Source organism: Saimiri boliviensis, chromosome 6 (genome assembly GCF_048565385.1).
Source record: "Saimiri boliviensis isolate mSaiBol1 chromosome 6, mSaiBol1.pri, whole genome shotgun sequence".
Taxonomy (NCBI): domain Eukaryota; kingdom Metazoa; phylum Chordata; class Mammalia; order Primates; family Cebidae; genus Saimiri; species Saimiri boliviensis.
Window position 1 is genome coordinate 101857689 of NC_133454.1, and position 27489 is coordinate 101885177.

The window sequence follows — 27489 nt, forward strand, 5'->3', positions numbered from 1 at the left end:
TTTTTGTTTTTTGAGTTTTTTTCAGTAGAGACAGGTTTTCACCATGTTGGCCAGGCTGGTCTCAAACTTCCAACTTCAGGTGATCCACCCTCCTTGGCCTCCGAAAGTGCTGGGATTGCAGGTGTGAGCCACTGCACCCAGACTCTAATTCCTTTTCTAATTAGGTTCTGTCACTCTGCCCATGACCAGGCTGGTGATCAGCTCTGTTCGCTCTTGGTCCTTTCAACTTTCACATTCCCTGAAAATTTGATTCAGGCTTTCTCTGTCTGAGCAGTTGAGCCCTTCTTAAATGTAACATGCCAATGCTCTATTTTATATTTTTAGAATCATAAAAGTAACCTGAGACTATTTAGCCCAGGAAAAGATACACATAGCAGTGGTTAAGGACCTGGAATTGAACCACCTGGGTTTGAATCCTGACCGTCCCTTATTAGTTGTGTGACCTTGGGTGGGTCCCTTGATCATTCTGGGCCTCGGTTTCCTCACCTGTGAAAGGGAGTTACCACTGATTACAGCTCCTAGGGTTGTGGTAAACTTTAAATAAGATGACCTGCCCTTAGCACCCTGCCTGGCATGCAGCAATCAGAAATGATGATGGTTACTCTTGTCTCTTCCTTGCTGTTACCCCAAACCCCTTTCATTCCTGCCTTCAACTCCTGCCTTGCCTCCCCCTCCCACGGCCTCCATGAAACAGACCCTGGTCTTATTTGGCCTGTCTCCCTCCCCTTTTCTCCTGTGTTGATTCAGATCGTGAGCACGTCCAACGCCTCCCAGGCAGTCACCTTGGTGTACGTCGTGGGCAATCAGAGCACGTTCCTCAATGGCACCGTCGCCAGCAGCCTCCTCACCCAGCTCTCGGCTGAGCTGGTGGGATTCTACCTCACTTACCCACCACTAACCATTGCTGAACGTGAGTATGGCCATGCCGACGGGGACCCCAGTGTTTCGCCTGGGGCCTTTCTCCATTTAGCAAACAGTTATGGTGCCAGGCCACATACGACCTCCTTTATCATAAACTGACAGCTAAAATATGTGATGGATTAAGGTTGAATTGATGAAGTTTAGTGCACCTCAATGAAAGCACTTGCTGGGTGCTTTCATCCTTCACATTTCTCTTATTGCATGTAATCCTCAGAACGGCCCTATAAGACAGGTGCAAAGTTAGCCCCATTTTGCAGAGGAGAAAACAAGTTCCAAGAGGTTTCATAAGACACCCACTCTCACATAGCTAGTGAGCCGTGGGACCTGAGGTTTGAACCCAAGCAGTCTGCCTTCTGAGCTTGCAATTCTGCCTGCTAGGGCAGCTGTCCTCTGCGCAATCTGGGTTGCTATGGTTTTTCTCCCACTGATGCCATCAAACGTTCCCAGACCTTCGGGCTCGGCCCTGCCTCCAGATATCATAATGTGACTTATTTGCAGTCCACAGTGTGACTTCACTCGCTGAGATCCCCACAGTGGCCTCAGCCTTTTGTGGCCTCATCTTTCTCTAGCATTTCAGTTATATAATCTCATTAACATGCAACAGGCATAGACTTCAAAGATGCAGCAGGCTACATTTTGTATCCAAATGTTTATTTGGTAGCCAAAGGATGGAAAGGTTTGAGCTCCTAAATTTAAACATTCTTACATTTCACAAGATCGCTGGGCAAGTTTATTTTTTAATACATATTAGCAAAATAGTCTCATAATTTCTTTCTGTAGTTGTTTTCATTACTGTAAATAAACAAGATAATGTGTGTGAATATACTTAGCACACTGCAGCCACTCAATTTTTTTCGAATCTTTGTTTAATGGCAAGCTCGCGTAAATGTCCACGTAGTAAGGAAAGATGACTCTGGATTTTAGAAAAAAGATGATGTCGTAAATGATGGCATTACATCACATATCAGCATATGAAGACTTTATTTTCCATCATTCTTTTATTTCTGAAAACAACTACGATTTATTGAGCACTAACCATATGCCAGGCAATGTACCAATCCCTTTGCGTGTATCAACTCCAGAGTCACCATACTTGTAAAGAAATATGGACCTTTTGTTACAAGCATTTGGCTACTAAACTTAAGTCCTTGACATTGAAAAAATCCACCCAAAAGATATGCCTAACAATGTTAGTAATGGTCAGATAATTTTAAAAGAGAAAGTTACAGCAAAGACAGGTTCCTGCTATGGATCTTGATAAAGAAGGTGTTCTGCTTAAACAGAAGATTTTGATGAAAAAACTGAAAGGGCAGAAACTCGCAAATCCTAGAAAACTCTCCATCTACAAGTTGGCCCTTTACTGAGTCTTTTAGCTTTCCAAACAGTGAGATCGGTTTGGTCTCTATGTCCTAGGATTCCCTAAGAGTCACAAAGCAGGATTTAGCTGCTTGCTGTTTTTTCCCTAACAAAATTTCAAATAAGCCAGGTGCCATAACACATGCTTGTAGTCCCAACTACTCAGGAGGCTTAGGTGGAAGGACCACTTGAGGCCAGGGGTTCAAGAACAGCCTGGACAGCATATCAAGATCCCATCTGAAATATAAATAAATAAATAAAACTAAGCAAATCAAACCTATAAAAGTAATTGGGTGTGTTTCTTGTTTGTTTTAGCACTGGAATATCCCAACCTGGACATATCAGAAACAACCAGAGACTATTGGGTAATTACAGGTAATCTCTTACTTTGTTATTTCCCCTCTTCATGCTGTCAGATTTCTTTATTTTTTAAAAAACCTGCAGGCCATTCAGTAATAAGATTGGCACTTTTCTTTGTTCCTGTCTTATAAGTCAGGAAGTTACTTCTACAGGAGCAGAAGTGAATGGAGTAAGATAAGACATCACAATGGAGATGAATATGACCTAAACCCTCTAAAACAGCTTTCAAGTCCTCACTCACCGGCCCCGTCTTTGCAAAAAGTGACTCTATCAGAAGTTACAGCATTAACCCAAGGTCGGGCACGTCCCTATGAATGGTGATCAGTTTACAGATGGAAGGCCTTCCTGCACCGCCCTACGAAACCCAAATTAAAGTTAGAGGAAGGCTGGGCACGTACTGGCCTCTTTGCCCTGGCATGGCACACACCCACACTCATCCTGGCATGTTCTGACAGTGAGGATGTTTGGAAGTAGAAGCGGTTTTTTCTGGTGGCGTTTTCTCTTTTGTTCCTTGACGTTTTCCAGGGGAGCTTTATGGAACAGCAAAAAAGTTCTTCTTTGTGTATTTTGTAAGCCAGATGGTAGTTTTGGGAATTGGAGAAACAAGGATTGAGAGCTGAAGAGCAGATGTTTGTAGGAGGAAAAGTGACCAGCCTAGCCAGGAAGGAGAGGAACAGGAGGAGAAGTATATGAGTGTTGGCACTGCCATAACCAAGTGCTACAGACCGGGGACTTCAACAACAGGCATTTATCTGCTGTCAGTCCTCGAGACTAGATGTCTGATTGCCTTCTTCGGAGACCTCTCTCCTTGGTTTAGATGGTCATCTTCCTGCTGCATCTTCACGTGTCCTTTCCTCTGGGTCTGTCTGTATCCCAGTCTCCTCTTCTTTCAAGAACACCAATCATATTTGAATTAGGGCTCCCCAATATGACCTAATTTTAACTTCATTACCTCTTTTTTTTTTTTTTTTTTGAGATGGAGTTGTTCCTGTGGCTCAGGCTGGAGTGTATTGGTGTGGTGTCAGTTCATTGCAACCTCCACCTCCTGGGTTCAAGCGATTCTCCTGCCTCAGCCTCCCAAGTGGTTGGGATTACAGGCAAGCACCACCATACCTAGCTAATTTTTTTTGTATTTTTAATAGAGATGGGGTTTCACCACGTTGACCAGGCTGTTCTCGAACTCCTGACCTCAGGCAATCGCCTTGGCCTACCAAACTGCTAGGATTACAGGTGTGAGCCACCATACCCAGCCTAACTTTGTTACTTCTTAAAAGGACCAATCTCCAAATACAGTCACATTCTGAGGTACTTGGGGGTTAGGGCTTCAACATAGGCATTTGAGGGGACAGACCAGGTGTGGTGGCTCACGCCTGTAATCTCCAAACTTTGGGAAGCTAAGGAGGGTGGATTGCTTGAGGTCAGAAGTTTGAGAGCAGCCTGACCAACATGATGTAACCCCATCTCTACTAAAAATACAAAAAAAAAAAAAAGAAATTAACCCAGCGTGGTGGTGGGTTTCTGTAACCCAGATACTTGGGAGCTTGAGGCAGAAGAATCACTTGAAACCAGGAGAAAGAGGTAGTAGTGAGCCAAGAGCATGCCACTGCACTCCAGCCTGGCCAACAAAGCGAGAACATGTCTCAAAAAAATAAAATTAAAAGGAATTGGAATTGGTGGGGACAGAGGTCGGCCTGTAACAGGCTGGAGGAAGATCCTGCCAGTCCTAGAAGATGTGCCTGGGGAAGCAGCCTGGTCCCAAACCTCCCTTCTGTCCTCTCCCATTCCTTATCTCACTCCCTGTCCCAAACGAGCAGCAGATGGGCGCTGCCTAAAATACTAAGGACTGCACAGCCCTGCTGGATGAAGCCTGCTCGAGACCTCTTCTAAACTGCAGAACAGTGCATTTCTTTCCCCCCGCTGCGGAGCCATCAGTGTGCAGAAATTATTTTACCTGCTAAGAAAGCAAGCAAAAAAGCCAACCCACCAAGGTTTATGCCCAAGAGGGAAACAGTGCTAACCCAGCAACACATTTTTGGGGCTAGTGGCTTATGTAACATTTTAAAAATCACGTTTCCTCCACAAGGAATGGTGTTTTTAAATGTAGAGCTATTCCTCCCTTCTATGAACTTTAAGGTTTACATGAAATGATAACACATCCACTCTTTGCCACAGGTGCTCCTTGACTTCTTGTGTCATTCTTTCCTCATCTACCCGTGTCTTGCCCTGCCTCTATTTTGGTGACATAATCTTAATCAAAAGCTCCATGCTGGGTCTTGTTTTCAGGACTCTCCTCATATTTAGTTCTCTGCCCACTCACTTATGAAACCCTTATTTGTTATTGCTGTTTGTGTTCAGAATAAACAGTGGCTTCCATCACTGTGTTTAGGGCCAGCTGGATCAGCTGGTTTGGGCTTGGGAGGGGCTGGAACCAGGTCTTAGGGTGATCATCCTGCCTTCTCTTTGACCCATGACCACCTTCTGAACCCCTAGGTAGTCACCAACCAAACTAACCCATAATTTACCAAAAGGGTAGTGGATGGGGACCTAAGAGATGAGTGTAGCTTCATTCAGCCTTTAATCCTGGACATGCATCACAGGCTTTCTGTCTCCTGCTCATTTTTAACAGCCAAGAGGATTTGGAGCCATCTCTCTCTCCTGTAGTTTGTATTATAAAAACCTGACATGTTTTCATCTCTTTTCCAACTAAACTTATATTAAATAGATTTTTGCAAACTGTACGTACTTCTCCTGGCTCAGAGGGTAGGTCCCTTCTTGATGGAAAATCATTGGCTTAAGATGACTCCCGAAGTCTGTCTTTACAGAGAACCCAGGGGCTACCTGCCACTCAGGGGTACTGCAGGGAGGTTTGTATATATGAGGCAAGATAGAAATGTGCAGATTCAATATTGCCACCAGACAGAGGGGAGAGCTGATTTCAGGCTTATCCACCTGCCTTTATTTCACCCGCCTAAGGCAAAATATCCCAGAACCAGCGAAGGAAGAATTTCTTCTGGTCTCAGCTCTGCCATTTTCTAACCTAGCATGTCCCTGAGCAAGCCACTTGGGCCACATGGACTTCACATTCTCCTTTCCTAGGAGGGAGAAGTATTAGCCGAGTATTAAGATTCTTTCAGTGCTAAATATGTAGGATCCAACCACAAATAAGACAATTTAGCCTGAGTACAGAAGTCCGAACCTGGCCCCAGTGTGATTGTGAATAAAGAATGAGTAAGAGAACAGCAATGCGAAAGTCATTGAATCTTCTGGACAAAGCTCCTTTGAACCCAGCTGAGGATGTGCCTGACTCCTCTAAGCTGTCAGTGGTGGCCAAGGCTGGGGGGCCAGGACCCTGGCTGATGTGCTAGGGAGCTGCTGTCTTCCTGGTCGTCTGTGCCAGATCTGAGCCTCTGTGGTTTCTGTGTCTCTGTGAGAGAGAGGGGTACACACACCTTTTTGCTGCGTTCCCAGTGAACAGAGAGGGTTAGGGAGCCTGAGTCTGCCACATTTTTCAGGAAAAGGGGGAGGAGCCGTGTCCTGAGACCCCTTTCCATGCTTTGCAGGTGTTTTCTTCCTTTGGATGTGTTTAGCAAAGAAAGGGCACTTTGTAACAATAGCAGCTACCGTTTATTGGCATTCCCTCAAGGGCCTTATAATAGCACTCAGCTAGAAGGATTTTTTATTGAATTATCTTTTCTTAGCAGTGACACAATCAGTAGTAGATTATGATTCCTGTGTTTTCAGATGAGGAACTGAGGCGTAGAGAAACTCAGCAACTTGCCTGAGGACACTCAGAAAGGGGAAGCCAGGATGTGAACTCAGGGCCCTGTCTCCAACGCCAGCTCTTCCCCAGCTGCCCCCTAAGAAGGACACGTTTCCTTTGTAAAGACTGGCGATGAAGTTGTGGAGATTGTCCAGCTGATCCCCTGTTACTCTGCGGGAGGTTCCCACTGCCTCTGGCACTTCTCTGGAGGCTTTTTTTTTTTTTTCCAAAAAAAATTTTTATTTGTTGGGTATGGTGGCTCACACCTGTAATCTCAGCACTTTGCGAGGCTGAGATGGGAGGATTGCTTGAGCCCAGGAGTTTGAGACCAGGCTGGGCAAAATAGCAAGACCTGATCTCTACCCCCCACCCCCCACCAAAAAAAATTGCCGATATGGTGGTTCCTGCCTGTAGTCCTGGCTACTTGAAGGCTGAGACTGGAGGATTACTTGAGCCCAGGAGGTCGAGGCTGCAGTGAGCCATGATCCCACCACTGCATTCCAGCCTGGGCAACAGAGACCCTGTCTCAAAAGAAAAGAGAAAACAATTTTATTGTAAAATACACCTAACATGAAAGTTACCATTTTGAACATTTTTAAGTGTACACTTTAGTGGCATCAGGTATATCCACAATATTGTACAACTGCCAATGCTATTTCCAGAACGTCCCCTGGAGGCTTTTGATTGTTCCCTTTATTTGATGTCTGCCTTTGAAGCATCACTGAGATTCCCATAAAGTAATCCCCAATGATACTTCTTGACTGTCCTGTGTCCCCTCTCTTACTCTTGGCCAGTGGTCAGGAGAGGACAACTTAGAAGTTATTTGATCTGTCATTTTGCTAGAGGGGCCATCTTTGAATCAGCAAGTACATGGGCTTTTCTGTTTGGGGCAAAGTGGTGGGCCAGCCCTTCCTTGGTCTGATAACTGTGTCGTGAGGGATTCCAGGGGGTCCTCTGGGACCTGACACAGTGGGAATAGCACAAGTCTTTGTTTTATGAATTTGCGGGAATTTGGCTGATGCATGAGCTGGGAGTGTCTCACCAGGGCCCTAGAGAGAAAGAGAGCTGCTTTATACTCTCCAGGGGGATTATTTGGCATTTATGGCTTCAAAGAAGTAATTTCAGAGACTTAGCTGTGGGTTTTCTTGCTTGCTCGATATATTTAAACATCATTCTCTGTATCTATTGTCGCCAGTGATCTGGGCTTGTCTGGAATGCGATCATTAGCATTGGCTACTGGTAGCCCCCTGTTGTACTGGATGTCGTTTAACTGCAACACGTTCTTCACCTCCAAGCTATTTCCATTTCCTGGTAAATGGATGGTACCAATGATCCTTGGATAGGATCTGGTAGAAGAAACTATGTTAAATAAAAAGTCTCATATTTCCAGCCCTTGCAAGTTTTGGTCTCTTTAAGAAAATGAGATTTGCTTTTAACATTTTTAATTTTAAGCATGACTGTGTTTGAAGAAAGCCTTTGTGTGTTTAGGGTGAAGTATGTTTCCCAAGGGATGTGGAACAGGGACTGAACTTTGGGGGTAGACAGAAAAAGGGAGTTGCCCTCATAGTAAGTGAACACAGCAGTCCTAGAACATCCCTAGTGGCTGTGAAAACCCTCCTCCCTGCACCCACCATGGCTGCAACTGTCATTCATGACTTACCTGTTGACTACGGTATAGATGAGACCTAGCGGTGGAGAAAGAGTGGGGAAGAAGAGTGTTCCCTTTATCTTCCTCACCGCAGGCACTGTTCTAAGCTGCTTTGCATAGCCTGTCTCATTTAAACCCGAGAGCTCATTGGGCTTATGTGGGCTGTGATGTGTACTTTCTCATTGCCTTTTTACAGAAAAGGACTTGGACTCAGAGAGGGCCAGTGGCTTCCCTGATGTCCTGAACTGACAAGTGCCATAAGAGACAGCCCACTCTTTCCATTCAACTGTCCTTTTCTTGAATGGGAGAGCATCCGAGGGGCCTGGGTAGCTTTGGGATGGGCACTCAAAGGACCCCGTAGAGGAGGCAGAGATAAAAGCACTGAACAGGGTAGTCCATCCAGATATAAAGGATCAAGTTGCAGAGGGAGCTCAGATTCCTCAGCAAGGCTGTTGAGAAGGCAAAATAAAACAGGAATAGCCCTGAGCCAGACCTTGAGTATTTTGCTGGAAACCAGCAAAAATACCCATTACCCACACCTGCAGCTCTGCCGTGTTCCCATGTGGACTTTTAGTAACACTGATCATCATCTTAAGTGACATTTGGGTTCAACACAACAGTATTAATGATGCCACACCTCACAGAGGAACAGGGCCCAGGCTCTGGAGTTATACAGTCTGGCTTGGGTTTGGACCCTGGCTCTGCTGGTTATTAGCTGTGTGATCTCAAACAAGTCACTTAATCTTTTCCGCATCTATAACATGTGGATAATGATTGTCATGGGGCTGTTGTAAAGATGAAGTGAGGTAAGGATGGCAAAGCCCCAACATGAGGTAGGTCACAGTGGCCCTTGGTGACCTGTGCAGGGTCAATGGTGCTTGTGCTCACTGAATCTGCAGGCAGCCTGCCTTCTGAGCCTCTCCTCTGCCTTCTGCATCCACAGTGCTGCAGGGCGTGGACAATTCGCTGGTGGGCCTGCACAACCAGAGCTTCGCCCGGGTCATGGAGCAGCGCCTGGCCCAGCTCTTCATGATGTCCCAGCAGCAAGGCCGGCGGTTTAAACGGGCCACCACCCTGGGAAGCTACACTGTGCAGGTGGGTGTATGCAGAGCCACTGGGGTTTTCTAATAACTGGGGGTGGAGAGGGGGGAATGTGCTTCCTGAGACTAAATAAGTCAATGTGCACAGAGGAGCATCCATGCTGCAAACTTACTAAGCTGTTTTATCAATGCTGCTCTTAGGTTTTGAGAATTGATGGTCATTACCATCAAAAACTTGAAGGAGGGTGAGAGTTAGCTGTTCCTCAGACATTGTCACTAACTGGGTTATAACAAAAGGAAATCTCAGTGCAAAATCTACACTCAGGCAATATTTTTGAAACAAAAAGTTCTTGGTAAGCAAGGACATCATCAGCTTGTTTAGTAAGCTCAATGAAATCCCAGGTCTCTGTTCTTTTAGACTTGCTCACCTTCATTCCTCTGAATGGTAGATGCACCATTATTCCACACACAGGATTCTGTTACCTGTGTGTAGTCAGTTTCAATAAACAGACCCTTCCAAGCTTATGGTGGACACCTGGTCATATAGAGATTTAGGCTGGAGGAATGTAGCAGACACTAGTTGTGTCCATCCCACATCCCCTTACCGTTTCTGTGCATGCCAGTTGGAGTTCAACAGGCAGCCTCTGAATCTTTTTCAGAGGGCTGCTTTTGAGACGCCAGAACCTGCTTTGCCCATGCCATGCTGACTGAAAGTGCCTGGGAATCACCAGTGATAGGGGTATAAATACCCCGGCTCTCTCACTTCTTGGCTGGGAGAATTCTGAAATGTATGTTTTAGATCATTTTCAGAGCTTTCCCATAGAATTAAGCTTTAGTCATCCACTGCATCACTGGCTTAATAACACACCCCTTGTAGGCTCCTTCCCCTTCCTGTATTATCTCCTCACCTCCTGCCAGTTCCTTGCACCTCTCAGATAAACTGGAAACACTCAGCTCTTCTCAGGGTCGGCTTCTGAGGGAACCCAGTCAAGGCAGTAGCTATCCCCAGGAGGAGAGATTCTAAACCCCTCTAGATACTTTAGTCAGTTCCTGTGAGAGTGGGGTCCTCTCTGGCATATTCTAGCCAGTCTGCCTATCTTGACTTGCACTGTCACCACTGAGAACTCATGTCCAACATTTGTTGTGCTAATTAACAAAGCTCTTTTGAGCATGATGTAAAATTAGAGAAGCCCTCCTGGTAGCTGCCCCTGGAGTTGGGACTTCCTAACTGGAATCTAGCAGACTACCCCAGGCATGTGAACCCCTGATTGATGATTGACCACATCTAGGGTATAACTGAACCATAGCACACATGCACAGTATCACACTGTCTGTGAGTAAGCATTTTAAAGGAAATTGCAGCCATTAGCATGGTCTGCGTGCAAATCCGGTCCCCAGGCAATCTTGAAAGTATGGACAACCCATCTTAACACACTTCCCTGCGTGAGTCATCATCACGCCCCTGACAGAGACTCCAGGTCCCTCTATTCGCACTTGGTGAATTTGGCCCTTTGTCCTATTGGATGTTGCTTTGGTTCTAAAAGTCTTTGTGGTCTGGGATGACTGTATCATGCGGTAAAGTGATGGTTAAATTTGCATGTCAGGTTTGTGATTTCTCCTTTGTAGGTTCCATGTGAGCTCTATAATTTCCACTCTTCCAAATGACAAGAGGAAAGCTTTGGTGCTCAGATAACTGGGAACTGGGATTTGCATCAGCCAAAGAGTGAGAAGGGGCCACTCTGCAACCCTGGTGTTATTTATAAACCGAAGAACCCTAACACATTTTGCATGCCAAAGGGCTCAGAGAGGTGTTCTTTCTCTCATTTCTTCTAAGAGCTCAGTGCACTTGGCCCCTTTAGCTACCTGGAAAGTCTGAGGGAAGCAGGTGGGGCTTTATTTCTGCAAATCCCTAATTTACAGAGGCGTAGATCACCTTGTAAGATATCCTTAAATAAATCTTGGCAAGAATAATTTGCTATTAAGTTGAAGTTAGGAGCAGCTATTAGATATGGAATCGTCATTCACCTTCTACTGGATTGTACTAACACTTTCCGCACCTCCTTTCCCACTGGGAAAAGGAATAACATGCCCAAGTTTCCCCACCAAAATTCACTCTACATGGCTTACAATATCATTCTACCCTGAGGCCTTTCTTCTGGGCTTAGATCATTTTAAAAGATGAGCTACCTTCATGAATATGGAATTTAACAGTCTAGAATCTAAAGATATGTCTCTAGTTGACATATTTGAAAAATTGAGGCCTAAGAGGAAACATGTATGACCACTAAAAATTTTTAAATATTTGACTTAATTTGTAACCAAAGTAAGGCAAGTTTTAACTACCACAAGACACTGTTTTTACCTACCAAAGATTAGTAAAATGCTGCAATCCGGTATTGATGAGGATGCAGTGAAAAGGGTGCTTTCAAACAGAGCAATTGGGTATGACTTTTCTGGAGGGAAAGTGAGGAATTTAGACTAGAACGTTTTAGATGAGCACAAACTGACTCCTAGAAATTTATCTCAAGAACATTCAAAAAAAAATTTTTTTTTTTTGCTGAATAATATTCTCTTGTATGCATATACTACAGCTTATCCATTTTATTGATGTATACCTGGGCTTTTCTGGTTTGTAGCTATTAAACAAGCCTGCTGTGAACATTCTTCCACAAGTCCTTTGGTGGCCACATGCTTTCACTCATCTTAGGTATACAGGCTGGAATTGCTGGCTCACAGGGTTGGTGTACATTAGTTCTATAGGAAACTGCCAGACCTTTCTCCAAAGTGGTTGCACCATTTGCACTCTCACCAAACAGACAGGTGTTCCAGTTGTTTCACTTCCTCATCAACACTTGGTGTTGTCAGTTCTTACTTTAGCCATTCTGGTGGCTATAGAGTAGTCTCTTGTGGTTTCAATTTGAATTTCCCCATCGAGCATTTTTTATGTGTTTATTGGTTATTCAGACTTCTTCCTTTGTGAAGTGTCTGATCAGATCTTTTGTCCATTTTCTGTTGGGTTGTGGTAATATCTACTTTCTAATTGTTATGTATAGCATACCTACAAAACAGTATAAGAAAGGCACAGGCCGAGGCGAGCGGATCACGAGGTCAAGAGATTGAGATCATCATGGCCAACATGGTGAAATACTGTCTCTACTAAAAAATACAAAAATTAGCTGGGCATGGTGGTATGTGCCTGTAGTCCCAGCTACTCAGGAGGCTGAGGCAGGAGAATTGCTTGAGCCCAGGAGGCGGAGATTGCAGTGAACTGAGGTTGTGCCACTGTACTCCAGCCTAGTGCCTGGCGACAGAAAAAGACTCTGACTCAAAAAAACAACAACAAAAAAAGAAAGACAGAGTTTAAATGATGCTAATAAAAATAATCCACAACGCAAAGGGTAAGAACATTATCCTTACCTTATCCCAAAACCATTTATGTGTTTTCTCTGATTGTACTCCCTTCCCTCCTTTCAGAGTTGAGAGTGAATCCAAATTTTGTATTAAATCATTCCTGTATTTTTTGTATAGATTTTACCATCCATGCATGTATTATCGTTTTGCTTAATTTTGAACTTTATATTTTGTGATTTGTTCTTTTTGCTCAACATCAGGCTGTTGTATTCATCCATAATGATACAAATAGCCATAGTTCATTCATTTTCACCACTACACTGTAGTATTTCATCGTGTGAATATGCAATAGCTCATTATCCAATCTATTATTAACAACTTGTGAATTTTTAGTCTTTTTACTATTATAAACAATGTTTCTATCAACATTTTTGTAATATCTTTTAATATTCTGTGAAACTCATGATCTGTAATATAAACTTTGGAAAATACTGTAATATTTATGATTTGTCAATTATAACAGCAAAAAGTTGATAACCTAAATATTCAATAATCAAGGGTTTTAGTTCAATTTACCAGGCATACATATGGTAGAATGCTATGTAGGTAGTAAAACTTATGTTTTACTATTTATTATTATCAGTTGTTAATTACAGTAGTTAAAAAATTAGGAACAATCTAAATGTTTAATATAAAGGATTCTTTTTTTTTTTTTTTTTTTTTTTGAGATGGAGTCTCACTCTGTTGCCCAGGCTGGAGTGCAGTGGCATGATCTTGGCTCATTGCAACCTCTGCCTCCTGGGTTCAAGCAATTCTCTGCCTTAGCCTCCCGAGCAGCTGGGATTACAGGTACCTGCCACCATGCCTGGCCAATTTTTTGTATTTTTAGTAGAGACGGGGTTTCACCATCTTGGACAGGCTGATCTTGAACTCCTGACCCCATGATCCACCCACCTTGGCCTCCCAAAGTGCTAGGATTACAGGCATGAGCTACCACACCTGGCCAGTAAAGGATTCTTTAAGTAAGTTTATGAGATATGCATGAGAATGTCATGTAAAAACAAACATGTATGCTTTTGTTATATTTAAGGTCCTTTAAAAATGCAAGTGAAAATTGCAAGATATTGTATATAGACTATGACAAATAATTTTGTAAACTGATAAGGAAAAGGTTTGTGTGGGAAAAAACAGAATGGAAGAAAATACTCTATAATGGCAACAGTAATTAGCTTGTGATAGAAGGATTATAGATTGTTTTTACTTTATTTTTTGATGCTTTTACATATTTTAAAGTTTTCCTATAGGGAATATGTATACCTTTTAGAGTTAAACAAAAAGCACAGCCAGTATTTTAGAAAAAGAACATTGGGTTTCTAAGAAGTGCTTTTATCAGAGATCTTTTGAATTGCAGATGTCTAAGTTAATTTTTCCCCCTCTCTGGCAATTACAGATATTTGAAATTAACAGTCTTGTTTGAGAATAACTAACATGCCCTGAATTAAATGCAGAGGCCTATTTTCAAATGAGGCCAGAGTTCTGTGGATGCTGGGAGACATCACTATCCTGTGTTTTCTTCTCCAACCGCAAACTGTTCTTTCCAGATGTTCATATTTTTCGAACCCCTTTTTCTCCTCCCAGTTTCCTGCTCCAGCGAGAGCAGGTCTCTTGAGAGACTGGATATAGGGAGGTATGCAGAGGTTGGCGCCTAGCCACAGAAGCCTTCAGCAGTCGTGAGGGGAACATCTGCTGATCACCTGGGTAATTGCAGGGTCGATACAAGATGCCCTGTAAACACCCGGCCTCTCTTTTTCTGAAAGATGGTGAAGATGCAGCGTGTGCCAGGCCCGAAGGACCCAGCGGAGCTGACTTACTACACCCTGTACAACGGGAAGCCTTTGCTGGGGACCGCAGCTGCCAAGATTCTGAGCACCATTGACTCCCAAAGGATGGCCTTGACCCTGCATCACGTTGTCCTTCTGCAAGCTGACCGTAAGGGGATGGTCTTTTTCTTTAGTCTTTTTAATGTCATTAAATGTTTCCTGAGAATCAAAGTGATTCCCCAAACTTATGGCGATGGTCTCAGAGCTAAACATATTTGCATTCTGGAATGTTCGTAAATCAATCGGCTTTGTTTCTGTGTTGTTTGATGAGATAAGGGATATGTTTTGGATATTGGAAGTATGGTAATGATATTACTTTGCCCCTCAAGTCCTACCCACCCTTCCTCTTTAGCATAATCTAGTGAACAGCTTATGAAAATCACAACTGAGATTATTTTTGTATGCCGGGGGATTTAGAGATCATTTGATTCAACAAACATTTATAGAGTTCTACATGAAGTTGCTTAGTGCTGGAGGATGTATGGAAGTGGACGAGACTTGGCTGCTGCCCTTAAGGATCAGGGAGAGTTAATGCAGATGCAATGGCACGGAACACAGAACAGTGCTGCAAGAAGGCAGTGTGTGATGCGGGGTCAGCAGAGGGCGGGTTTGCTTCAAAGGGGCATCTGGAAGGGGTGAGCAGAAGAAGGATGTTAAGAATGATAGCTGGCTCTTGGAATACCTTCCTCTGTGGCAGCTACTATGCTAGTTACTTCACCTAGATTTTCTCACTTTCTGTTCTCATTGGGGCAGTGTTTACTCAGATCTAAACCATAGGAAAGGAAACCAAGGTTCAGAAAAATGAAATAACCTGCCTGGCATCACAGAACAAGTCCTTAGGTAGCCAGGATGTGAATCCAGATCTGTCTGACTTTGAACCTGTGTTCTTAACTATGTGACACTCAGAGATTTCAGCAGAAGGAGAAGAAGGGGTGCGTATTCCAGCATGAGAGAGCAGCATGAGCAAATGAATGGAGGTGAAAAGTACCAGGTACGCTTGAAAAATGAGTTCAGATTGCCTGGGGTGTCTACACCCATGGAGGAGTTAATGGAATTGGAAAGGTGTATTGTTCGGGAGACTAAGGCCTTGAATGACAGGGAAGGAGATAGTACACACTCAGATCAGCAGTGGGGTGCTGTTGAAGATTTCTGAACTAAGGAGTAATATCATTGGAACTGCCCGTTTCTAGGAAGCTTAACTAGGTCAGCAGTGTCTAGGATGGGAGGAGACAGGAGGTGGCAGGACCAGTGACAAGGCTCTATGGTGTCCTGGGCATTGGGAATCCAAACAAAAGCTATAAAGAAAGTGGGAGAAGAGGAGAGGGTATGAGGGTGAGAGACTGGGTGGTAGAAATGTTAGCATTTGGCATCACACTGAGCACGGAAGGCAGGAAAGGTCATCTCCCCTGGGTTTGCTTTCCTAGCTGATACCCGTGCTCCCCAGGTTCCTGACACCTGGCTCGTGGTCTTCCCCTCCTTCCCCTCCTGCCCAGCTCTTGCAATCATCCAGTTTACTTTTGCTTCCAGGGTGATAATCCAGACCTTGTATTGTCTTGCTCAGTTAGCACATCCTCACAGACACAATCTTGTCTAGGAATGACAGTGGTCATTCTCTGAAATTTTGTTTTTTAAAATGACGTTTTTAACCGAGATTCTCTTCCTTCGCACCTCTCTCCTACCCTCCCTGTGGACTCCGTCCTCACTTCCTCAACAGCTCACTTCATCTGTTTGCCATGTCCTCTGATGTGGACTCCCGAGTGTTCTGTTCTCAGCTCTTTCTCCTCTCCAAGTGGGGAATAAATAGCAGAGGAAAGGAGTGAAAACCACTGCAGGTTCCCAGGCGAGAGCTCAAAGTGCTAAAAGTGGACACTCAGAGAAGTGAATGGATTGGGGATATTTCAGGGGACAGAGCCAGTGGTGCAAGATAATGATTCTGTGTGTAGCAGGGGAAGGCGGCGGGGCTCAGAGGAATCAAGGGTGACTCCTAGGTGCTGACGTCAGCTTTGGTTGTGGTGCCGTTTGTTGAGATACGGAAGTGCAGGTGGAAGAGAAAAAGTGGGGTTGGAATGGAAACGGGGAGACGGAACTGAAAGTTTCGCTGTAGACATCTTAGGTGTGAGATGTCCACTAGACATCCACATGGATCTCTGAAGACATCAACTCAGGAGCCATTAACATGTAGGTGACATTTAGAGCTAAGGAAATAGGTGAGAATAACCAGGTGGGTTTAGCTAGAGAGAAAAGGGAGAAACTGAGCCCTGGGGAATTCTCACGTGGGAAGAGCAAGAGCGAGCAATGGACACTGACCAGGAGCAGCCGTGGAGATGGGAGGAGAGTGTGGGGTTCAGAAAGCAAGCAAGGACAGCAGATCTCATGGGAAGAAGGGAGGGCGCTGCTGTGTTGATGTATATTCCTGAGAGGCAGAGCGTGATAGGGTAGAGATAAAGAGGATTGGAGGTTGTGACCTTAGCTGGAGTAGTTTTGCAACCAGAGGGGCTGAGAAGAAGAACAAGGTGGGGAAGTAGTGAGAGCAAAGGGGAGAAAATCGGGGACCATTGTTGGAGGGGCTCTATGGTGTCCCAGTCATTGAGAACCCGAACAAAAGCTAGAAAGCTAGAATTCGTGTGTGCTTGAATATTGAAGGGATGCTATGATGGAGAGGGAGAAGCTGACACCGCAGAAGAGAGAGGCAGGAATGGTAGGTGCACACTCTGTAAATGAATCAGGCCGTGGGACCAGGTGCACAGGTGGAGGGGTCTGCAGGGACAGCTGATCCTTTGTAATGAGGGGAAAGTGGAGTACAGGGGACACATGGTATAGAGGCTTGCGGACGCTGTTTCCGATTGTTTCTGCTCTCTTGGGCATAGTGAAGTGAAGTTGGCAGCTGAGATCAAGGTGTGTAGGGTGGATTTGAGCCGGGGTGTGGTAATACACACAGAGAATGGCAGAGCAAACTGCCCAGGAAGCACTGGAAGACTGGCAGGCAGGGCTCTGCTTCTCCTTAGCCCTCTCGGCCGTGTCCACACCCCTTCTCTTTTTTTCAATCCCAGTTCCTTTGAAGCTCCCCTTTCCTCGCTGCAGTCACCTCAGGGCCCCAAGAGGCCCCCATCACTCCCTGGAGATTTATGCACCTGGCTCGGTATTCCTTCCTAACACTTCTTCTGTTCCCGCCATCTGCTACTTTGGCCTGTCATTTCTGTGACAGTTCTGTGACAGTCACTTTCTGTACTCTTATTCTGAAAATGATGTTTGTAGCCAAGATTCTCTTTTGTTACTCCTCAGGCTACCCCAGGCCCTCAGGTACTTGGGACAGGCATGAGGAGGAGAGCTGGCTTCATGGAGAGCACAAGCGAACAGAGTGTCAGGAGAACCTGTTGAGGCTAAGGGACTTTGCTGGTGGCAGTTGATGGGGAGTGGTGGATGGGGTCCGGGGCCAGGACATGAGAGAGTGATCCTATCAGATTAGACTCATGGAGCATTTTGGGAGTGAGAGTCTGGGAGATGAGGGATGGCCTGGAGGCTCAGCTGTCACTCAGAGAGCCGTGACTGGCAGCCTGTTCTGCCAGTCTCCAAGGCTGCCACCTCTGACCCTTCTAACCTCACTCCTTTGTGTCCTTCAGATCCACTCAGTCCTCTCAGTTCCCTTCCACAGTCACTCACAAATTCATTTCCTTTTCTCCATCCCATCATTCTCTCCCACTTGGACCATGGCAATAGCTTCCCAAATGACTTACCCTCCCGTTAATGTGCCTTCCACACTGTCATTAGAGTCATTGTAATAAAAGATGGATTCTGGTCTTACATTGACTCCACTTAAAAAAAAATACTTGCCGGCTCCCTGTCATTAACAAAATAAAATTCAAACTCCTGTCTTCGCAGCAGATGCACTCAGCAACCGTTCAGGAATCTTCATGGCCTGGTCCTAGGCTGCATTTCCAGCTATGTGGCCTGCATTTCTCTCCTTCCTATCTAAGACCACGCAGAGGGGGTTCATCCTGCAGCTTCCCTCTTCCTTGAAGCCTTCCCTGGCCTCCAAGACACAGCCCTTCATCTCCCTTAGTTCCAGGAGCTCTCATTGCCCGCCTCACATTGGGCTATAACCATTGTTTTCTGTCTCTCTCCCTCATGAGCTCTTTAAAAGCAGGTACCGCATCTCACTCATCTTGGAAAATCTAGCTTCCGTTCCTTCCTGGTTCTATTCTTGTGAAGGCAAAGGAGCCGCCCTTCACCAGATGCTTCTGCTAGGTGCCGAGAGAGGCATGTGATTAGGAGACACCATAGCAGTCGAGCGAAGAACCTTCAATATAAGGTAATCCAGGCCCAGGCCCTGCTCTTCCATTTTCTAGTTATGGAACTTGGGGTCAGGTTAATTAGCCTCTCTAACCATCCTTTTCCCCGTCTGTAAAATGGTAATGTAAAAAACACCTCCCTAACAGAGCTACCTAGGAGATTAAAAGAGATAATTATTGCCTAGAAAGGGCTTGGTGCAGTCCTGGGGCACCTGTTAAATACATATTAAGTGGCAGCTGAATCTCTCCGTTATCGGTGACGTTGGAGGACTTTAGGAGAGGAATGAAGAGGAAAGGAGATTTGAAGGGTGAGAACCCATATGATACAGAGAAGAGGGTGCAACTGATGGAGATGGAACGGGGACTGGAGAGGAGAGGCATTGTAGAAGGCAGAAGGTAATTGACTGAGCTGTGCTGAGTTTAAGGGGATAAAGACACATATCACGGGGGTGCCGGTAAGATATTGTAGGGTGTTGCTGGGATACCGACGGAGTGCTGACAGGATATTGGGTGTGCTGATGGCATATCAAGGGTGCTGATAGGGTAGATATCCTATGGAGGTTAAGAAAGGCGTTGGGAATTCAAGCCTAGACCTCCGGAGAGAGATTTAAGGTAACACTATCGACTGAGAATTCCGTGGATAGAGATTAGAATTAAAATCCCGGGGAAAATGTGAATGCCCGGGGAAGGAACATAGCTAGCGGATGAAGAGGAAACAAGAGGACGTCCTCTGGGAAATATGTCCACCCCTGGAGCAGGCGAGGACGAAGATAAGGCCAGTGAAGAAGCGGGTGGAGATCTTTAAAATCCCATTTTCTCCCACTAGTTTCAAAATCAGCCTACAATGTTCATCTGAGGTCAGGACTTTGAATAGAGAGTCACAGTGTTGAATACTTTGTCTCTCTGAAGGGAGAGTGTTTGCATTCTGTGTATTCCAGAGCCTTCTAAATGACTAATTCTAGGGTCAAGACGAGCATGCAGTGCCCATGTGACTCACCCTATCACCTCTGGGTGTCAAGGCAGCATTTGACTTCATGGAAGCAGCTGGAGGTTTTCATCTGGTCCATTTGCAGGCTCTGGAGTGAGAGGCACTTCAGAGCCGTTATCCAGCTGACAGAATAGGGAAAATGCTCCCCAAGGAGAAGCATACCAGAGCAGAAAGTGGTTTGCTTTACATGACCACCAGACATTTATTTCAAAACATGCTACTTGGCTGGGCGCAGTGGCTCGCACTTATAATCTCAGCACTCTGGGAGGCTGAGGTGTGTGGATCACCTGAGGTCAGGAGTTCAAGACCAGCCTGGATAACATGGAGAAACCCCATCTCTACTAAAAATAAAAAAATTTAGCTGGGCATGGTGGTGGGTGCCTGTAATCCCAGATACGTGGGAGAGTGAGGCACAAGAGTGGCTTGAACCTGGGAGGTGGAGGTTGCAGTGAGCTGAGATTGTGCCATTACTCCAGCCCTGGGGACAGAGGGAGACTCTGTCTCAAAAAAAAAAAGCCACTTAAAGAAAGAAATAGACTGACCCTCTGGTGAAGAGGACTCATGCTCATTCACTTTTTTAACAGATATTTATTGAGCACCTATTATGTACCAGGCACTGCTCTGGGCACTGGAGATACAGCAGTGAATGAGGTGGACAAAAATCCCTGCCCTCATGGAGCTTATGTTGTAGGGTGAGCAGAACAAGGAAATTAAATAAATAAGTAATATGTTCGACGCTAATTAGTCTATGGAGAAAAGTTGGGCAGGGAAGGACTAAGGCATGTTGAGAAGTTAGTGACTGCAATTTTAAATCGTTGGGGGGTCAAGAAGGGAATCACTGAGAAAGTAACCCTTGAGTAACCACCTGAAGAAAAGGAGGGAGGGAAGGGTCCCTGAGGATATCTAGGGGCCAGGTTCCAGGCAGAGGGAAGACAGTCTGACATCCAGCATGGGGGTCATTGAGGGAGCAGAGTTGTAGCCATGAGGTCAGAGGCACAGAAGAGCAGCTACAGTCACTGGGGCCTCACGGGCTGGGCCCCCACTGGGAAGGGAAGCCACGGGAGGGTTTTGTAGGAAAACAATGTGGACAGAGCACTCGCTGGCCATTGGACCCTAGGAGGACTCTCCCCTGCATCCATTCACCCCAATCATGAGCTCTAATATTCGAGACATAGGTGATGGCCACAAAAATGAGGTGGAAACACTTTTGAGTGGGTTCCTTCTCTTTTCAACATTTGCTGCATCCGAGAATAATTTATTTTGTGTATTTATATATTTATAAATTTATTTGTGATTTATATATGGCAGGCGTCCCCAAACTTTTTACACAGGGGGCCAGTTCACTGTCCCTCAGACTGTTGGAGGGCCGCCACATACTGTGCTCCTCTCACTGACCACCAATGAAAGAGGTGCCCCTTCCTGAAGTGCGGCGGGGGGCCAGATAAATGACCCCAGGGGGCCGCATGCGGCCCATGGGCCGTAGTTTGGGGACGCCTGCTATATTGTGTATTTATATATTTATTTGCGTATTTTATTAATTATTTGGACTCTTTGTCTTTGCTGCTTTTGACAAACACTTTGTGTGCGCGCACACACCCATGCACGTAAGCACACACTTCTATTCACGTGTGTTAACCCAGAACTGACTTACACTGTTTATTTTGGAGAAATGACTTTTCATAGAAATGTCTGACCTCTCTGAGTCTCAGTTTTTTCATCAGCATATCGAGGATAAGAATAGCATGCAGGCAAAGGACCTATCACAGCGCCCAGCACACAGTAGGCACTCAGGAAATGTCTTTCCTTATCCGTCCTTTACTGAAATTCTTGCAATTTAGATAACCATTTGTTCCTTTTCACCTTTAGGCATGACTTTGTGCTTTTAGATAATTATGCCGATGAACACCACATTGAGTTTGGATGACTTCAGCTGACCTAACTTTACTCTTGTTTTGACTGTTAAATGAATTTATTAATGCGTCTGAGGCAAAATCTGTTCTCTTTATGTAAATGAAGGTGAGGGGATTTTACATACTGCACCAAGAAGAAGCGTCTCCACTAAAACAATAAAACTGGGTAAAAGCCGAACAGTCTTGCTAATAAAAAATTATGTATTTATTTAGGGTGTACACTGATACACTTTACATTTTTCTCTGTCAGGATAGAATAACCTAACTATAAAGAGGCATACTGATATTTTTTCACAAAAGCTGTAGGTGTTAAAAAATGTTAATGGCAGAATACTCATGTATAAATACTGAATTACTAAAAGCAGGAGCAATTAAGTGTTTAATGTCAACAGAAGCATGTTATCTAATGAGCTGTTTTCAGAGGTTAATAATATGATTAATCACTGATTGATAAAACTATGGAGAAGAAGCTCTTCTGTACTAACAGTATTCGGTGCCTAAGGGCGGCCAGATGAGAGATAGATCTTGGCTAATGAGGAACTAGTTCATTTCAGGGCTTGGTTGAAATCAGAGAGGAAGGCTGGCTGGCTGGCTCCTCAGGCAGGTCTCACCACGTGGCACTTACTGGTGGGGAGTACATATTCCAGGGTCTGGGCCTCGGTTTTGACTAGTAGCTCCCAGAGTGCAGCAGGATCAGGACCAACTCATGCTAACCAGGCTTACAAGAGTTTGATGTATAAGCCAGATTGCCAATATATTAATTTAAACTATAGACTAAACTTACCACGGAAAAGGGACTTCTCCTTTTAAGTTGCCAATACTTTCTTGTCTCAAGTAAACCATATGATGAGTTTTGGCAAATGTATACACTCGTGTAACCCAAGTCTCTGTCACAATACAGAGTATGACCATCACCCTGTTGCCCTTTCCAGTTAATTCATTGAAGCCCCCCTCGCCCCAAGGCACTTACTATTTTAATAGCATCGTCTTCCTGCTGCCAATCACTTTGGTTGCTCTTATTTACTCTGGTTCTAAGAACAGCCTGAGCCTTTTGACTAGACTGAGGCATTTCCAAGCTCCCAGCCAGCTATTCTGGGGGAGAGCCATCTGCTCATGTTACATTTTAGTTGTTGCTCACTCTCAGGGTGACTACGCTGGAATATCGAGAGTCATTTCTCTGCGGCTTTTGCCTCTGACTCCAACACGTATTTCTAATCTGCACGTTTCTTCACTTTTCTTTTAACTTGTGGACATCACCCGTGAGGAAAATTGTTACTGATCCATCTTTTTCTCCTCTGTCTCTCAATAGTAGTGACCGCTAGCATTTATTGAGCAACTACTAGAGACCACACCAAAAACACTACAAAGTGAAAGCCCATTTTACAGATGAGGAAACTGAGACTCAGGGAGCTTGAGTCTCTTGCCCAAGGTCACACAGCTGCAGAGGTGGAAGCTTTCTGACCCCAAACCCTCTTAACCCCCACATTCTTCTATCCATGACTTGGGACTGGGGTGGAGGGTTATGCCTGGGTTGCTTTCCTCTTCCCGGTGCTGCTTGTCATGTCCCTCCTGCTGGCTCTTTCCCACAGCCGTGGTAAAGAACCCACCCAATAACCTGTGGATCATCGCTGCGGTGCTGGCTCCCATCGCCGTGGTCACAGTCATCATCATCATCATCACTGCTGTGCTCTGCAGGAAGAACAAGAATGACTTCAAGCCCGACACCATGATAAACCTGCCGCAGAGAGCAAAGGTATGGGGAAGCGGTGGGGAGAGGGGCAGGAGCACAGACCTGCAGGAGCTCGGCCCGCCTTTCCCTCTTGCCTTTTGAGGCCATTGCAAGAGCCTGCAGAAACATCAGGATGGGTCCTCATTTTGAAGGAGACTCTTCCTTTTAGTCTCAGGACCTGATGGCTCATGTTTGTCTGATGCCCACCCTGCCATCAGTGCTTCCAAGCGCTTTATATACAGCAACTCTCTAATTCTCACAGCTGCCCTGGGAAGAAGGACTATTATTTTACAGATGAGGAAACCGAGGCATAGAAAACTACAAGCTAAGGAGCCCTGAAAGGGATTTGGGAGATAATTTAATCAGACTCTCTCCTTTTGCCCATAAAAAGTAACTTTTTCAAGGTGGTATGGTTGGTAGGTAGCAGAACTGTTGGTAGATTCAGGTCTACTATGTTCTGAATATTGTGGTCCCCAAATTTATATGTTGAAATTCTGACACCTAATGTGATGGTATTAGGAGATAGGGCTTTTTGGAGGTGATCAGGTCATCAGGGTGAAACTGCCAGGAATGAGATTAATGCCCTTATAAAAGAGGCCCTGGAGAGCTCTCTTGACTTTTTTTTAACCATGTGAAGACACGACAAGACATTGGCAGCCTGCAGCCCAGAAGAGTCCTCACCAGAACCTGACCATCCTGGCACCTTGATCTTGGACTTCCCAGACTGCAGAGTTGTGAGAAATAAACTTCTCTCATTTATAGACCACCCAGTCTGTGGTATTTTATTACAACAGCCCAAACTGACTTAGACAAAGTCTCTTGGCTCCTAATGCAAGGCTCCCTGAGGCACATGCTTGGTTAGAGTGACATCTTCAGAGGTCGCCATGATGGAAAAGCTTCAGGGCTTTGGCTGGGTGGCCAGGAAACCCCTGTTCGGTGGCTCCACTGAAGCCTGTCCTGAAGCCCCATCCTCCACATCTCTGCGCCACCAGTGACTGGAAGGGAAATGGACTAGGACATGCTGCAGCCTGATTTTCCAGTCACGTTGCTCCCTTCATGATATTCCCCGAAGGAAATATACTAACTGTCACACCCGATGTTTAAATAATGCATTACAATTTGCTGGGCTCCTTGAGGTCTATCACCTCATTTGTTCATCGCAGCAGCCTTATGAGGTAGGTCATAGCCAGGGAAGGTTTTATTATCCTCATTTTACTGCCAAAAACGGAAAGAGAGACTTCAGGACTTGTCCAAAGTCATGCTAGCAGCAGAGGAGTGACTGAGGCTCACAGCCAAGCCTGGGAGCGTTTTCTCCATTATGCACCTACCTGAACCCTGAGATTTGACAGGTAGAAACCTCTTCCAGCTCTGAAGATCCGAGCTTTGTTTACCTGTGCAGGAATGAAACGGCGAACTACCCCTCATATTCCAGAGCCATTGGAATACATGTCGGCCATGGAGATTGTCCTTGTGGGGGTCACACATGCCTTAGGTCTTGCTTGGTGATCACACCTTGCTTCATCAAAAGAAATCAAAGGATTTTTATTGTTTGTTAAACCCATACTCCTGTTGTGACGCTGCAGCTTGATTAGACACTCTGTCTACTGAAGAGCCAAATCCCAAAGCATGTTGTTCTGTTTCAGTTGACACAAAGGCACCTGCTTCCCAGACACAGCAGGATGTTGGTAAGAAGTGTACATTGGGAATTGCTCAAGCAGTGAAAGATGAAACTCTTCCAAGAGTGGGTAATTCTTCTCCATCTCAGTTTAGTCACAACGTGAGCCTTTTAGATGTAATGGTAATAACCAGAATCTAATTGTACCTGTATCCAGGAATACAAAACATGCCATACTGAGGTTGTAAGGGGACATATTTGTATTACAGATTAAACAAAAGTTGTACTTATCTGCCAAAATGAGTTGGGCAACACACGATTTTCGCCTAGCTTCTGGCTTGCTGTCTGCCTGGAGCTGGGACAGATTAGCATTTGTGGTTTTCCATAGCTCCTTCTGCGTCCTACTCTGCGCACTGGGCTTCGTGAGATACCTGGCTGACATTGAACATCAAGCAAATTTGTGTTCCATGAGATGATTGAATTCACTTTAGCTGGTTGTTTTCCCCCTCCATGAGGCTGGGCCACATACTTTGATTCCCAAAGCCCTTTTATCATGGGAAGCCAGCAGGGTGGAACTGCCTCCTGCTTACTGCAGTTCTTCTGCCATTCCAGCCCAGGGACATTGCAGTGTTGAAGAGAGGAGAGAGCTGCCCGCATCACTTCTCACCACCTTGTGTGTGTGAACAGAATTCAATTAACGTCAAGGGACGAGGCAGAACAAAAAAGTTAGCCTTCGCTGCTGATTCATAGACTAGGAGGATGGTCCCGGGGACATTGCTGCACCTTTAGAATGCAGGCTGCAAGGCCAGAGGGCAGTCCTAGGGATCCTTCTCCAGACTCAGTAGTAAACTTCACGTGCTAAGCAGAGGTGAGTGTGGCTTTCCTGGGAGCTGAGTCCAGGGTGTGGACACCCTCACCCTTCTGCAGAGACAAGGTACCGTGGACGGCCCCATTCCCATTATTGTCAGGTGGGCTTCTGCAGGTAGAAAGGTGAAAAATGATCAATGCAAGAGGGCCAGCATCATGACTTTTGTCACTTCCTTTCTTTCTAGTCCACTTCTCTTTACTTTGTTATTGGATGTATAGCCATTTTTCTAGTTTTTCCCCTTCATAGAACTGAAGAAATCATGGCTCCCTGGAAGAGGTCACCTTAGGAGAGGGTAGTTAGGAACATATCTAGATGCAGGATGGAGCTTGGAGGGCTTGTAATCTTTTGCATGAACATTTGCCTGGGACAGGCCAGTCACCCGCTAAGAACAGCCAGTTGTTTCCTCTTTCTCACTGCTATCTATAGGACATCAGGAAACTTGCTTAACCTCCGGGCCTCAATTTTTCCATCTGTAAAATGCAGATAGAACAAATAATTGTATATAGATTGTTATGAGGATTGAGTTAATGTATATACATTGCTTTGAGATATATCTGGTACATATTAAGAAGTACATATAAGTTGGCTTTTATTGTTACCCATGCTTTTTTCTTAAAAGGTCTTGGCAGTGTATCCACCATTGAAATTATTGGATATTGTTTTGATTTGATAATTTTATAAAACTGAAGTAAGTATAGATACTTCGTGATGTTATTGGGGTTAGAGTCACTAATGTGTCTAATGGGCAATTGATAAATCTCAGGTAATTTTCCAGTTGAAAGTTGAAAGACTGCTATCCTGAGAGTCAGAAGAGAGAAGGAGTAGTAGTCTTAAGTCCTGCAACACTTAGCTGTGTGAACTTGGGCAAGTCACCGAACCTGTCTGAGCTTTTGTTTTCTTATCTGTGAAATGAAGGCTGTGATGTTTGCCCTGCCTACCTCACAGGTTTGTTGGAGGATGAGATGAGATATTGGTGTTTTGCATGCTGTAAGTACTGATCATACTCAGGGATTGTTGTGATTAATAACACAGGTGTAATTAACAATGGCCACCTTTTAAGCTTGGAGTTTCTTAATGTCTCTCTTTGTGTACATCCATCATTGCCCAAGTCACCTGAAGTATCCAGTGGATAACTTTAAGCCAGTGTGAAAGGTAAGGGGCTAAATCCATAGGTAGGAGGGAGAAAGGATGGGACCAGAGCCAGCTTTCCCTATCATTAGGTTCTTGGGAAGTCTTAGCTGCTATTGGAGTCTCCCACTTCCTCACAGACAAGCCAGGAGTGTTGCACAGGAACCAGGCAATCTACAACAGGAGATGCTAACCAAGACAGGAAGCTGCAGAAGGAAAGGAAGGACTGTGGGAAGACTCATGAGATAGTGGTTAGATGTTCCAGTTCTGTGTCACATGGTCCTAGGCTCAAATGCTGACTCTATCGCAGCTCTAAACCTCAGCTGCTTCATCTGTAAACTGGGGACTCATGATAATACCTACCTTCTTGAACTATAGTGAAGATGCAATGACATAAGTTATGTACTGTGTTTAGGACTGTGCCATTAATATCAAATGAGGCCAAAACTGAGCCCCTTGAGGGTGAAGAACCAGTTATTTAACTTCATATGTTCAGCACCAAGGACAGTTCCTATCGTTGGAACAAAACCGAGTGGAATAATAGGGGTGTAAGGGCGTGGTACAAAAGGGGCCAACAGGACAGAGACTGGGCAGGCAGGTTCACCTAGCATGTGAAGGGTCTTGGCTGCCTCGCCAAAGCATTTGG

At 45.0% G+C, this 27489-nt stretch overlaps 1 protein-coding gene across 6 annotated transcripts in view; it reads left to right on the top strand.

The window, feature by feature from the left end:
• The window catches only part of KIAA1549L (KIAA1549 like), a 294483-nt gene that overhangs the window by 173637 nt on the left and 93357 nt on the right, over nucleotides 1-27489 (top strand). For all 6 annotated transcript variants that reach the window (XM_074401291.1, XM_039471338.2, XM_074401295.1 and 3 more), the window contains 5 exons: nucleotides 748-910; nucleotides 2593-2652; nucleotides 8989-9140; nucleotides 14254-14425; nucleotides 23093-23256. In XM_074401291.1, coding sequence (XP_074257392.1) covers nucleotides 748-910; nucleotides 2593-2652; nucleotides 8989-9140; nucleotides 14254-14425; nucleotides 23093-23256 — 711 coding nt within the window. The remainder of the gene's footprint in view (nucleotides 1-747; nucleotides 911-2592; nucleotides 2653-8988; nucleotides 9141-14253; nucleotides 14426-23092; nucleotides 23257-27489) is intronic.